General features: G+C 37.9%; 1 protein-coding gene across 9 annotated transcripts in view; it reads right to left on the reverse strand.

Annotated features, from left to right (window-relative positions):
- MAPKAP1 (MAPK associated protein 1) overlaps positions 1-15,184 on the reverse strand; it is a 245,531-nt gene that overhangs the window by 191,707 nt on the left and 38,640 nt on the right. For all 9 annotated transcript variants that reach the window (XM_045470125.1, XM_045470121.1, XM_045470127.1 and 6 more), the window contains one exon: positions 8,932-9,080. In XM_045470125.1, the coding sequence (XP_045326081.1) occupies positions 8,932-9,080 (149 nt within the window). The remainder of the gene's footprint in view (positions 1-8,931; positions 9,081-15,184) is intronic.

Here is a 15,184-nt window from a genome sequence, read left to right on the forward strand (position 1 = left end):
CCCTAGTATTGCATTTCTTTTTTTACATGTAAGAAAATTGAGGCTTACAAGATGCAGTAACTTACCCAACAGGCACAATGACAATAAGGTCTGAACCAGTCTGTACGATATCAAGTGCATGCATAAAGGAAAAATTCTTTTGTTTTTAAATTTAAAATTTTTTCAACTATTAGCAGTGTTTTTTGTGTCCTCCATAGCCATCGCTATAAAAGAGTGTAGGAAAGACAACTGTGGTACTAGAACAAGGAAAAGGGAATTGAACATCAGCTCTGCCACATACTAGAGGGGCACTCTTGAGCAAATCACTTTCTCTTTCTGAGCTTCAGGGTCCTCACTGGTAAAATGGAGATAATACTCCTGGCATCACAGCTTTGTTATGATCAATTAAAAGAGGAAAGTACCAACATACACGTGGAAGATCAAAATTTCAAGAGTTCATGTTTTCCCATCTGTAACCTACATGTCACTGATGTCAATCACCTCCCCAATCGCAAAACAATGGAACCTTAAAACCAAGAGGAATCCAAAAGATCATCCAAGTTAAGTTCCTCATTCTAAATAAGCAGAAGCTTGGGGCACCTGGGTGGCTCAGTTGAGTGTCTGACTCTTGATTTCAGCTCAGGTCGGGATCTCAGTTTGTGACACCGAGCCTCACGTCAGGCCCGCGCTGACAGCGCAGAACCTGCTTGGAATACCCTCTCTCCCTCTCTCTCTGCCCTCTCTCTCAAAATAAATAAACATTAAAAAACAAATTAAATAAATAAATAAATAAATAGGTAGAAACTGAGGCTCAGAGATGGGAGGTGACTTGTCCCAGACCCCATGGCACTACCAAAGCTAAAGCTCACATTTTCTTTTTCTTTATTTCTTTTTTAATGTTTATTTATTTTTGAGAGTCAGAGAGCAACAGAGCACGAGATGGGGAGGAGCAGAGAGAGGGAGTCACAGAATCTGAAGCAGGCTCCAGGCTCTGAGCTGTCAGCACAGAACCCTATGTGAAGCTCGAACTCACGAACTGAAAAACTGACATTTTCTTATTCCACACCTGTGTTCTTTCTACCATGTTGTTTTCTAGCCCCGGAAATCAAGTTTCCATTTTGTGATATGAATGCCAGCAAGAATGAAAATAAAAATCTCTGAGAATAAGAACACTTAGATTCTATGCCCAGCTGAGTGACCCTAAGCTGTCATTTGATTTCTCTTACCTAGTTCTCTTCAAGACAGTAACATCAGGGCCTAGTACTTTGAGGGACAAGGAAATCGCTCTACTGCAAATTACAGAGTAGGGTGCCCTAGATGCGGAGGCTCAGTGTAAAACCCCACCATGCCTAGCCTCACCACAACCAACAAGGATTATCTCCTAGGCTTTCTTCCTTGGGACCCTCAGTGCTTGATATACAGTCCAACCAGATTTCGTCTGCTAATCTGGTATTTCTTTAGCTAGGAAGAAGATAGTGCTACACCAGTAATCTTGTTACAACATAAATATGTCTGTGTTTTACTTTCAGCCCTCTAACCTCCAAGAATTACAATCAATATACTTTCTTAAATGACACCTGACATCTGCCTCATCTAAAATTACTCTCTCATTCATTTTCTCCTCTTAACAGCCTGGTGAGCTGGGTTGGGCATCTGAGAGTACACAGCCCATCTCAGAGAAGAGGTGACCAATCTCCAGGGCAATTCTTCAGCCAGAGTTCCAAAGCTGGCTGTGAAGTGGGAACAAAGAGAAGGCTTCTGGCTCCCAGCCCACCCTCATCTCAGAGACCCCTGCCTCAGATGACCCAAATACAAACCAAACAAGCAGGGTATGCTGCACACCCCTCCCCCACAAAAAGAACGTGTAGTAACTTCAAGGATGTGGTAATAAGCTGTGATCTGCAGTCACCAGGCCCAAACCAGCTCACAAAGGTAACATCTGCTTCATCCTCAGCCCTCTTTCGGTGCATCCTAATTCAGGGATGGAATCATCTTCCATTCAGTTCCATTGGATCAAGGTATCGCCCTTGAAACCCTTTTCTCCCCTATTCCCTGACATGTAATCCATCATCAAGTCTTAGCACTTTTACTTACTAACATCTCCGGAATTCAAACACTCCTTCTACATCACCAATAAGTAAACCCAAGTTACCATCTCTCCTAACTGGACCACTGCGAAAAGTTTCTTGATTGTCTCTCTGGCCTCAAAACCCCTTCTCAGGTTGTACTCCCTTCAGCACAGCCCAGTGATCTTTTCAAAACATAAATCTGATTACCTTATCTCCTCATTTAAATTTGTCAAAGGCTTTCCAATATTCTTAGGTTAAAGAGGACACGTCCACCAGCCATACATGGTCTGGCCCCTGCAGCTTTACCTTGTACCATACTCTGCCTCACCCTGAGTCCCCAGTCACACAGCCTTCTTTCAGTTCCTCAAAACTGCGAAGCTACCCCCTTGCCTCAGATCCTCTATTTGTCCTTTCTCCTCCCCCTTCACCAAGTTAGCTCTTACTCATCCTTCAACTCTCAGATCAAAAGTCACCTTCACAGGGATGCCATCCCTGAGCCCTTAGACTAGGTCAGATGCCCTTATGATAATGCTCTGAAGGCCCCAACTACCTTTCTTGGAACTTAGTAATTATTAGCTATGGGTATACGATGATGGCGATTTTGCATTCAGTCGGGTGATTATTTACATAACATCTATCTTCCTGCCAAGAGAGTAAGTTCCAAGGTCAGAAACCAGGTGCGTTTTTGCTCACCATGTCTCCAGATTTTACTTCACAGTGTCTGGTACATAGTAGGACCTCACTAAACACGGAGCAAATGAATGGCAATGTGGGAAAATAAAGGAAACTAGTAAGTCTCTCAGCACTGTCCGTGTACCAGGCACTTTGCTATTTATGCATTTCCCATTTTCATTAAATCCTTGTGACAACATTTAAAGACATCATTAACTTCATTTATACATATGAAAACAGGCTCAAAGAGGCAAAAATGACTTGCCTAATATCACACAGCAAGGAAATGGCAAAGTCGGATTTCTAATCCAGGCCTGCAAAATTCTACTTTCCTTTGAAAACCCTCTAACGCCAATGGTCAATCCTACCTCTAACAGGAATTTCTGGAAGATTGTTCCACAACCAGAGGAAGCCACTACAGACTGGAAGAAACAGGGCCTAGACAGAAAGCTCAGAATGGAATCAACTAGTTTTAAGAACTCAGTCTCCAAAATTTAACTTCACAGTGGAATGCTGAAAACACGGTCTTTCATTGTAAGATTCCTATTTAATTCGTTTTGAATGCCACCCAGACAGATATCCCAACATCTCTCCTTGGGATTTCCTGTATAACGTCAAGCAAAAGGAAGAGAAGTGCATTAATACAATGGTAAGGGGAAAATAATCTTACTAAGAGATGTTTTTAAATTAATGAATTTGGTCCTTCTATTAGTAGAAAGAGGTAGTATAAAGAGGTAGTGAACAGCTACTATCTTCCTTTAGAAATAGAACAGACTAATAAAAACTGGTCTATGAAAAAGAAGACTAACAGAATGCAGTCACAGAGATAAGAGGCCAAAAGAATAACCACGAAAATGATGTTGGGACTTAGTCTCCTTTATTAAAAAGGTATGTAAGATGAAGCCAATCAACGGAAGAGCTAAGGAGCCCCTAACTCAAAACACCTGCCATCTTAAATTTGTCTCTCAATGGGTGCAAACAAGTGAACCCCAGGAGCACTTTCACTGAAAGGGTGGGGGCTGGTCAACTTGAGGGGTGGAAAAGAAAGAAAGAAACTCAAAGCCAGAAGGCTCTTAGGCTCAAGGCCACACCTCAGCTCAGGCAGCAATAAACAAAAACTGCTGTCTAGAAACATAACTGGCAATAAAGTCCAGATTATAATTTTTTGGAAAGAGACCCTGAACTAATAAAGTAACTCCACATATTAGAGGGGACCATTTCCATTATAATAGCAAATATTCCAAGTTCAGATGTTCCTCTAAAGGCAATTTTTTTTAAACATAATTTCAATTCGCTGACCTTTTCTGAGTTTGCCACATTTCTCAGCGACTTCATGCTTTTCTGCAAAGTTTTAAGTGACTTTCTTTGAAGAGAGCTATTTAATGCCAATGATTGTAGAAAACATTTGTTCATAATTATCCAGACATAGACTGGAACAATGCTGAAACAAGAGCAGCATGCAAAAATGTATTTAAGGACTATCATCCCAAAATGCTGCTAAAAGCTATTAACCAGTATGTGTTAATTGCCACAGCATTCATATTAATTTTCACTTCAGGCTCGACATTGTGGAATATTTCCCCTGATACATTTTAAACAAAGTTTAATTTAAGGAACTGCTTCTATCAACACTTATGAAAATTAACAGCCAAGCAATTAGCACTCATGAATTATCCCTTCCCCCATGCTCTCTGCAGCTTCAGTTAAAACAGTTTCTAACAGAGAAATGGTTACTTTCTAATAAGTTAACACAATCAAAGTCACAGTTGTCTAAATGAACAAGAACTGGTTCTGCTTTTTCAAGCACTTGTTAAGGCAAACGTTCTCCTTATAGTTAAAGTAGAATTTAGCTAAGGCAGATAAACATTTAACATTTTAGTAAACTGCCAAGCAATTACTAATCTAGAACTACCTCCTATCATGCTTTAAAAAAAAAAAGTCGCTACTCTCCCCCACAAAAAAAGGAAGTAATTACTTGTCTTAATCTTTCTATTTAAAGTTAAAGGCCAAAACCTCAAAACTTCACTGGACTCCCTGGACTTCACACAGCCCACCTTCACCCAGTCTGCTGCACACCTTGTTTAACGATGCTATTTCTAAACTCCTGGTTTTAAGAACACATTTCCTCTCAATCCTGTCAATAATCTAATGAAGTACACAGAAAAGACAGCATCACTGGCCCTCATCCTTTACACAGAGAAAGGAGCAAAAGTGAGGTATTTGTTGAGTCCTTCTGTTATGTGCTACATGTCTTGGTAAACAGACCTTATCTCAATTGATCCTCATAAGGAAGACACATTATCATCATCTCAACCCACAGAGGAGGACTGGAGCTTCATGAGGTTAAGAAACTAGCCTGAGGTCGCATCATAAGTGGTGGAGTCAGGATTCAACTTAGGTCTTACTACAAAATAGGTCTACTTACTAAGTAAATTATACTGCTTCTCTTGTGCTCTGTGCTCTATCCTAGTATTATCTTATGTGATGGTCACATCAGCCTTGTGAGGAAGGAACTCTCATTCCTTTTATCAGTAAAGAAACTGAGGTTTGGAGAGATGGAAAACCTGAGCAAGAGGTCACAACTAATAATCGGCACCATTTCTTAATAGTAACTATAATGACAGGAAATGAGTACCTTAAATTCTAATGGTCTAATGATGATAATATTTGCAAACTCAGTTTAATCAAAATAGTGATGACATACTAGCAAAAGTTCCTCAAGTAAGCGACGTGGCATGGAACGGAAAGGGTTAGATACCTGCAAAAACACGGTCTCATTTGAAACAGACAGAAACACAGGGCAGAAATCCACATATTTAGGGATACTTAAATCAGTGCTGAGTGCTTACTGTGTTATCAGTAGAGCTCACTCCTTCATCACCTCAAAACAACTCCTTGCCACACCCAACATATCCCACATACAGTGAATCAGCACTGGGACAAGAAGTTTTCTGACTGTCTCAATCTCCAGAACAGAGATTTTGTGTTGTTAATTAGGCTACCTGAAGTCTTGTTTTCAACAAGCCCAAAAAATTCAGGCAGATGGCTGAGCCTGGTTTTGCCTGGTCTGACTAAGCATTCCCTCAAACCACTTACAATCTATCTTGGGCTTTTTACAAACGATCAGTAAACAGATCATAATTGATCAATAATTGATCATAATGATCAAATTGATCAATAATCAGTGAATCTAAAACAGGCCACAGATAGCAATTTACCAAAGAGATAATATAAACATAATTAACCTGATCCAAAAAATTGTCAAAATTACAACAAAGCACATGCCTAAGCACAGCCTTTCCCTCTCAACTGTGTGTCTCCAAGAAATTATTAATCAACCACAATATTTAGAAATGAAATTATTAAACTGCTACAAGAACCAAATTGTTTGAAAGTATTCACATCAATTTAGCACAAAAGCTAAGAGATGCTTACCCTCAGAATCACTAAAACCAACAACAATCCAGTTCGCACAAACCGTTAAAGACACTAGACATGCCAGCTTAACTGCAATGTAATTGTAAAGTCATACCAAAAACAAAATCTTTTTCAAATCTGACGCTAGTTTAATCTTAAGGAGGATTTCACAGCAGTTAGTCTCTTGAGGAAATACATAATTAAGTAGTTTTTTAGCATATTTAATTAGACCCCAAACTCTTCCCTGTCCCCTTCTCTCCCCAATTATGTACCATTTGCCCAAGAGACCTAAGCAACTCAGTTAATTATGTAAATAAGGCAAGCGTTATTCCCAAGAAAAGCACTGTGAATATTTGTACGTGAAAAAACTGTACATATTTTAGTGGCTTTAACAAACCTTTGTGGGGGAAAAAAATAAGGGACTACCAAAGTACATGAAAAATCCTTATATTTGAGGCAAAAGCATGGAGTTCAATGACAAGATGGTGAATCATTAAAACAGGACACTCATTTCACTTGTTAAATATGAGCTGAATAAAAATAAAATAATTTTAAGTTACAACAGTAACAAAAATTTAGTGCTGAACGTCAAATGATTTATGGGAAGAATCAATCTGGAAATTATTAAAGTCGACTCTCACAGAAAAGGCTTTATTATCAAGGGGTTGACATGATCTTAACTCTAGAGGCAGCCATGGTGCTGTTATAACTACTACAATCCCATTATTATGCAATCACAAAATGCTAATTTGATCATTTTGAGGTGTTATTTGAATAGTCATTTTAATTTCTAGGTTACAAAAAGGCTTGACTCAAGTATAATTCTCTATTAATCATTGAGATGTCATTGAATATCATATTGATGCATTTCACAAAGATAAAGAAAGACTAATTTAATATGTACAGTACAATATCCTTCAAATATTAGCCACTTTCATTACGTATCTGCCAAATGCATCAATATTAAATAATAGATGAGAACAAGGGTTTAATTGTATTTTAGCAATTGTAATATGTAGGATAACAATAAAATAGCATAGCATCATAAGATAGACTTATCGATATATAAATCTTTCTTAATCAAAGTGTAATGGTGACTGCCCCATGTACACATCCTTTGCTGATTACAAATAGATCTGATATGACAAAAGCACCCAGAGTCTTAAATGTAAACACATCTAGCAAAAGTAATTCCTTTGTGACTGAGGAAATGGCTTCTTCACAATTTTTAAAAAATTTCTCCTGGCACTTTAAAAGTTAGATATATACCAAGAACACTTCACAACTTTCTGTCAAATCCAAAGCTAAGTAATTTATAATAAAATCTAATGTATAATGAGAGTTCTAGGACATAATATTTTAAGAGATCTATGCTATTTTGTTGGCATCAAAGCATTATTACATAGTAATTATTCCGGCAATTATGCCCTCAAACAATGAGATGGGATCAGGCAATGGAAGCAAATAAATTCCAGCCCTATAACCTAAACCCAACAATAACTTCTCACATATCTAAATGAATCAATGGTTGTTTAAAAAAAAAAAAATCCCCTACGGTCCAATTCTCTGTTTTCCAGAGGCTGACATTCCTGTCCCCTAGAGGGATCCATCCTCCTCTTTGCTACATTCCACAGGAAGAAACAGGAGCGGTGGCAGGGGCAGGCTAAAGACAAGCTTTACATCAATACAATCTCTAATTTACTCAAGGTACTTGCAGAGGTTTTTTGGAGGCAACTCCTGAGCATATTAGTATCTTTATGTAACTTACGCATTTTATTTCTAGTTCTTGCTCTCCTTTCCCACCAACATCAATAACCTCACTTGCCCATGGCCATATATGCTTACTTAAAACTATGGAAACATGCTGAACCGGCTGAGAAAGTGTTTTGAAGAGAAAACATCTTGCTCAAAGATGACAACTGACCACACCAGCACCTAACCAGAAATTGAATATGAAAAATGCAAACATAAGCAAAGAGCTCTATGTTTATTAATTGCAATGGTGTTAAAATAAGACAAATTGTACACAACCCCCAACAAGCGATACTCAGCACCCCCCACCACTACCAGACAGCAAATATAATGGCAATAAATATAAAAATCAACTGCTACTGTCGCCTGAAAGAAGCCCAGCTCAGCTTAGCACAGAAACACAGAATGGCAGGGAATGTGGGGGGCGGGGGGGGGGGGTGCTACACATGGAACTATGCTCCGCCTACAACAGTGGCCATTTTTCTAAAAGGAAAATAGACATGCTTTAATTTTACAACTACAAATTGTTAGAATAAACAGAAAAAACTCACCCTGCATAGTGAGTGTCAAACAAGATTCCCTACAATGAAATACAGACATGCACACAATGGCCTAGAATTCTGAAATGAAGCTCGAAGCTCAACAATTTCTGCAGTTATAATGAAGAGTCAGACCAAAACAATGCAAACTGCCTCCCAGAACCACTTTCAAAGCGTTCCCAGCACAATCAGGCCTTGACGAATCACAACCCAACTAACCCAAATCCTCAAGTATACTCTTGGAAGATAAAACAGGGGAAAAAACACGCATACAAATATCTCAAGACTACTTTTGTTTTAATCCCTCATCAAACATATTGCTGTGGAAACAATATCAAGCCCAAATGCAGACTTTTTCACATCTTCAGTCTTAGAAAATGTGAGGGACATTCTATAATTACTTTGAGTCATTTTTGAAAACCGAAATTTAATAATAATACCAACAAAACAATTCCACTCAATTGAGGTTTTATTTAAGGGGACAAAGTTTTATTTTTACTTACCTTGCCATCAAATTTGGAATACTCATTAAAGGGGTTATTCAGCTGTAGAGGGCACTGCTCCAGTCGTACAGATAATATTGACTGCTTTCCAGAACTTGGAGGTTTCTCTTTGAGGGACTTTTTTTCAAATAGTGACTTTAACTCCTGGGCTGTGATACAAGAGGAAGATAAAAACATCTTTGTGATTACACACAGAGAGACAGCCTGTCTACCTTCCCTAGCAAGTCTTCCTTGGAATCTTAAGGAGGGAGTGTCCGGGGCATATTCAGGTCTGATGTGTGCAAAAAGCCTCACATATACTTCGATGCTTGCACCCTGAAAAGGCAGAGCCCTGAAATATGATCAGGTCAGGACTGTCAATTTAGAAGGACTAGGGTTTAAGGAGTGGGGCAGAGTCAAACCGACAGAGCAGCCATTCTGTAAGAAGAGCATTCACAGCTAAAGGACCTGAGCTTTGGCCTGGCTTTGCCACTAAGAGATATGTGATAGACAGTTCACTAACGCTTTCTGGGCTCACTGAACTGGATAAGCTTGAAAATCTCTCCTGGTTCTAATACTGTGGGATTTTGGAATTCCAGTTCTTTAGGGTGAAGGTCTACATCTTAATCCTCTCATATTCTCCAGTGACACCTAGCACAAAATCTAGAAGACAAAGATGAGGAGGAGGAAAAGGAAAAAGAATTAAAAAAAAATTTTTTTTAAACGTTTATTTATTATTGAGAGACAGAGCAAGACAGAACATGAGCATGGGAGGGGCAGAGAGAGGAGAAGACACAGAATTTGAAGCAGGCTCCAGGCTCCGAACTGTCAGCACAGAGCCCGATGCAGGGCTCGAACCCACCAACTGTGAGATCATGACCTGAGCTGAAGTCGATGCCCAACCAACTGAGCCACCCAGGTGCCCCAGGAAAAAGAATTTTTATAATAATAGCAGCTAACGTTTATTGAGCAAGCCAATGTACCTCAATTACTCCTCCTAACAAGCCTATGAAGTGGATACTGGCATTATCTTAATTTTGTCAGTGTGGAAACTGAAGCCTAGAATACTTTGATTGGCCTTAGGCCAACACAGCTAAGAAATAGCAGAGCTAAGACTTGCACTCAGGCAAGGCTCTTAGCCATTAGACTAATGAACAAAGTTGACCCTCAATAAATTTTATTGCATGAATCAGTGAATAAAATAATGATTGAAGGAATTCAGATTAAATTATTATTAAATCAGAATCTTTAGCTCTTACTCATTAGTGAATCAAGACAAGTTAATTCCATATATTCTCATAGATCATTTAAGTGTCCATATTATCCTGAATATCATTTAAGGTGGTAGATACATAAGTACATGGAGATCTATTATACTCTCCATTTCTGTGAGTATTAGAAAATTTCCATACCTAAATTTAAAAATAAATCAATCTTAGATCTTAAAATCTGCAATGAGGGCCACTCTGGGAGGCTCAATTGGTTAAGTGTCTGACTCATATTTTTTTTTATTAAAAAAAATGTTTATTTATCTTTGAGAGAGAGAAAGAAAGAGAGGGAGACAGGATCTGAAGCGGTCTCTGTGCTGACAGGAGACAGCTTGATGTGGGTCTCGAACTCATGAACCACAAGATCATGACCTGAACCAAAGTTGGATGCTTAACGGACTGAGTCATCCAGGCACTCTAAGCATCTGACTCTTGATTTTGGCTCAGGTCATGACCTCACAGTCATGAGATCTAGTCCCATGTCAGGTTCCATGCTTGCTTAAGATTCTCACTCTCCCCCCTCCAAAAACAAAAAACAAAAAAACTGCAATGAATAGGTTCAACCCCATTCCATTCTTGAACATAGCCAAACTGAACTTAGATCAAACAGAACTCTGAAATAGTGACTTAGAACTTCTAAAACATGTTACTAAGACCATCTTTTCAACAAACCAGTGGAACAAATTTATCAAATAAGGTCCTATAAATTTAAGTGGCAAACCAGAAGAAAAGGATCTAATTCTTTTTTAAAATGTGGCACATATTTAATTTCACAATCTGAATATATACGTTCAAATAATCAACAGATATTAACTGCGCATTTGAAAAAGTTTTAGACTATTAAAGTGATATTTTAAATATTACAAGTATTATTCTGCACGTAATCTATTAATAATTTTATTGCTGCACTTTGGAAAGGAATAACCCTTTATTAAATACCTACTATGGGCCAGGAACAATGCTCGGTGTTTTCTCAATTTGTCCTCTCAACAGTCTTAAGAGCTGGGTTACAACTAGCCCCATCAACAAACTGAGTTTAGGAAACGTAAGTAACTTATCAAAGTTACAGAACTATTATCAGTAAGGGTGTGAAGTGATGATAGATTAATTCTTCCATTCTCAGACTAATTCTAATTCACACTTAGAATTCTCTCTTCAACTTCTGACATTTTCCATCTCCCTCCCATCCATCCTTCTGTCCATCCGTCCATCCATCCTTCGCCATGGAGACAGAGAAACAACCAAAAGAGAACTTCTGTCTACCTTCCCCTCCTATTACAGCGGGTGAACTGTCTAGGCCCATACCTCAGGCCAGCTCCTCCTTTGCGCACTCAAGGGCTAACGTCTTGCTGACTCAAGGGCATCACTCAAGCAATTTTCTCTGATTTTTGGTTTTTCCTCCTACTGACTGGGTCGATTGCATCAGCACACAAAGATACTGAAATACTGCTCATTTAAAAAAAAAAAAAATCCTTCTTTGATCCTGTACTCCCAGTTACTATACCACTTTTCTGCTCCTCAAAATGCTCTGTTCTTGCTGTCTGATTCCTCCCCTCACTTTCCCTCAAACCCACTGCAATCAAGCACTTGGGCTCCCCACACTCCTCAAAAGCAGTTTGCGAGGTCACCAATGACCCCTTATTGCTAAATCTACTGGTCCATTTTGAATCCTCATCTTTCAAGACTTCGTGACAGCATTTGAAACAGTTCATCACTCACTCCTTTTTGAACCAGTTTTTTCACTTAGTTTCCAGGGCTCCATTTGATCTGGTTCTCATCCTATCTTCCAGGTTACTCTTTCCTAGAGTCCTTGCCAATTCCTCATATTCCCCTCAAATCTTTGGCATTCCCCAAGTCATACTATTTGGATCTTTTCTTTTCTGTACCTACATTCATACCCTTGGTGATCTCAGCCAGCCTTCTGTTTTAAATATAATCAACAAGAAGAGAAGCTAAATTGTGGTAATACAAATCAGAACAATAGCTGCCTATGGGGAGTACCCCAACTAGAAAGAGGCACGAGAGAACTTTCTGGGGTACACAAATGCTCTATACTTGATTGGGATGCTAGTTACACAGGTCTATATGCTTGTCACAAGTCACTGAACTGTATACTTAATTATCTGTACATTTCAGTATATAGAAGCATACCTCAATAAATAAATAAAAAGAGAAAGCCTAAATAAATATCATCTACATGCTGATAACTCCCAAATGATTATTCCTAGACCTAAACGTTCCCTGAAATTACGGACTCACATATTCAGCTTCCTATATGGCACCTCCTCCACTTGGATATCCAATAGGTGTTTCAAACTTTGTATGTCCATAACGGAACTCTTGATCTTGCCCCAAATCTGCCCCTCCCACAGGCTTCTCCTTCTCAGTTAATGGCAACTCAATCATGTTAGGCCAAAAGCATCTCCACTCTTTTCTTTCTCTCATATCTAACATCCTATCCATCAACAGAAATTTCAGAATATATCCAGAACCATCTCCAAAGTTACCAACACTGGATTATTACCACTACCTTCAAACTGATCTTGTTTCTGCCCTTGCCTCCCCCAGGCCCACTCCTGCCAGTCTCTTCCCAACACAGCAGCCAACAGGAGTCTTTTAAAATGTAAATTATAAACGTCACAGTAAGAAGAAAACAATATGACCACACAAAATAAAAACATTTTTGTATGGTAAAAAATTAGCAAAGTAAAAAGAGAAATGACAAACTAGAAAAAAATAAAGGTTAATATTCTTAATATATAAAGATTCTAAAAGTAGAGAAGACAGTGACCAACAATTCTACAGAAAAATGGATAAGAAATATGAAATGTCCACAGAAAAGGATATTCAAATGGTTCTTAACAAATGGAAAGATGATGCTCAACCACATTAATAATATGCTGAGATATACATCTATCAAATTGGCAAAAATCTAAAAGTTTACAGCTGTGAGGAAATAACATTCTGTACCTTATTAGAGGAATGCAAACTAGCAAAACACCTACGGAAGGGAATATGGCAATATCAAGGGAGATCACATATTTACCCTATGACCCAACCATATCACTTCCAGGATTCTTAGATACACTGGGAAAAATAAACACAACACAACACAATGCATTAGGCTACTCACTGCAGTGTCATTTTCAACACCAAAAACCTGAAAACACTCAAACTTCCTTCAAAAGGAAACCAATTGGCTAAACTATGGCACCTCCATATCATGGCTTATTATGAAGCTGTAAAATGGAATGAAGCCTATCTCTATATATTCACCAGAGTAATTCCCAAGATGTGTTGCTAAGTGAAAAAAGTATTGCATAAAATGGTGTGTACAAAATGCTATTTATAACCTAAAAAGAGGGGTATATGAATATAAATATGCTTACACATAGATTTAAGCGAACATAAAAACCAAAACCTTTTTTAAAATGACTATGAATAGAAGAGACAAGAATTGAAGCTAAATTTCCCTGATTTTACCTTGTTTTATGTACTCAACTTTGAAACCATGTACATTTTATATATTTCTTTAAAAAAATTAGAAGAGATTTCTAAAAATAAAAGCAAAGGCAAATGAACCCAAGTGTAATATTGAGTTGGCATTTTAACTACAAAGAGAGGAGTTTTGTTTTTTTTTTTTTTTTAATTTTTTTTTTTTTCAACGTTTATTTATTTTTGGGACAGAGAGAGACAGAGCATGAACGGGGGAGGGGCAGAGAGAGAGGGAGACACAGAATTGGAAACAGGCTCCAGGCTCTGAGCCATCAGCCCAGAGCCTGACGCGGGGCTCGAACTCACGGATCGCGAGATCGTGACCTGGCTGAAGTCGGACGCTTAACCGACTGCGCCACCCAGGCGCCCCGAGAGGAGTTATTTTAAGTAACTTTATCACACAGCAATTTGTACATTCCCTAATAGGACATATCAAAAGGGCAAAAAAAAAAAAAAAAAATTATCTATCTATCTTCAACTGTTTTTAGTAATCATAGTGTTAGTAATGACGATGATCTCTCTATTCTGGAACCAGAACTTTCAGCATAAGAAACAGATACATAAACATAAAATCAAAAAAGTTAAGTAAATATTCTATAATCCTAAATTTATACAGAAATTATCAACATTAACTCACAATGTACTTCCTCTTAAAAAATTCATTTTTTTCTGAGCTCTATCCCCTGAAATGCCTACAAGGAAAAAAATAAAATTCAGTGAGCACCTCTAGAGTTCAAGTTCTGGTCTCTCAATGCCATTTATCCCTAAAAAACAATCAAGACTCTAAACAAATGGCTAATTCCAGATATGGAGAAGGAAATATTTAAGAATCAAGCATTTATCCTGTCTTCTGGTAGGGATTATATCTGAGAATAACGAAATAATAGATTAGGAAAAAATATTCTTTATATGAAGACCAATAAAATTAGAAATCACTATTTTGCAACTACTAATGAAATAATTAATCTAGGTAATACCCACCAATGACCACTAAAACCATTAGAAGAAAAAGCTGTTGGGATGGATGAATGACACCTAATAATAATAATTAATAATGGATTAATGACACCTAACTCTAGCATCAACCTGAACATCACAAAATAGACAAGACCTTCTATATAACCTGATATGATGCAATATGAAGCACAGATCAGCATGTACAAAATACTCTTAACAGAAATCAAACTTCAATCTGAGCAAGTTTCTAGATCTAACTACCTGTTTATAGGAAAAAGAGAGCCGAGGAACCTATTAAATGAGACCAAAGAGATACAATTAGCAAAATCTAGAATGTAGGAAATTCTACAGGACACATGACCCAGTTTCTTAAATAAATTACATGGAAAAAAGGAAAAAAGAATCTACAGATTAAAAAGGAAATCAAACATATCAACCAAAATGTATGGACCTCATATCTAGACCTACGCGAACAAACTGGCAAAAGAAAAGAAAAATTTGAGACAGTGAGGGAAATGTTTAATATTAAAGAATTCCTGCTAGTTTTTTGGAGA

The sequence above is a fragment of the Leopardus geoffroyi genome, chromosome D4 (genome assembly GCF_018350155.1).
Source record: "Leopardus geoffroyi isolate Oge1 chromosome D4, O.geoffroyi_Oge1_pat1.0, whole genome shotgun sequence".
NCBI classification, from domain to species: Eukaryota; Metazoa; Chordata; class Mammalia; order Carnivora; family Felidae; genus Leopardus; species Leopardus geoffroyi.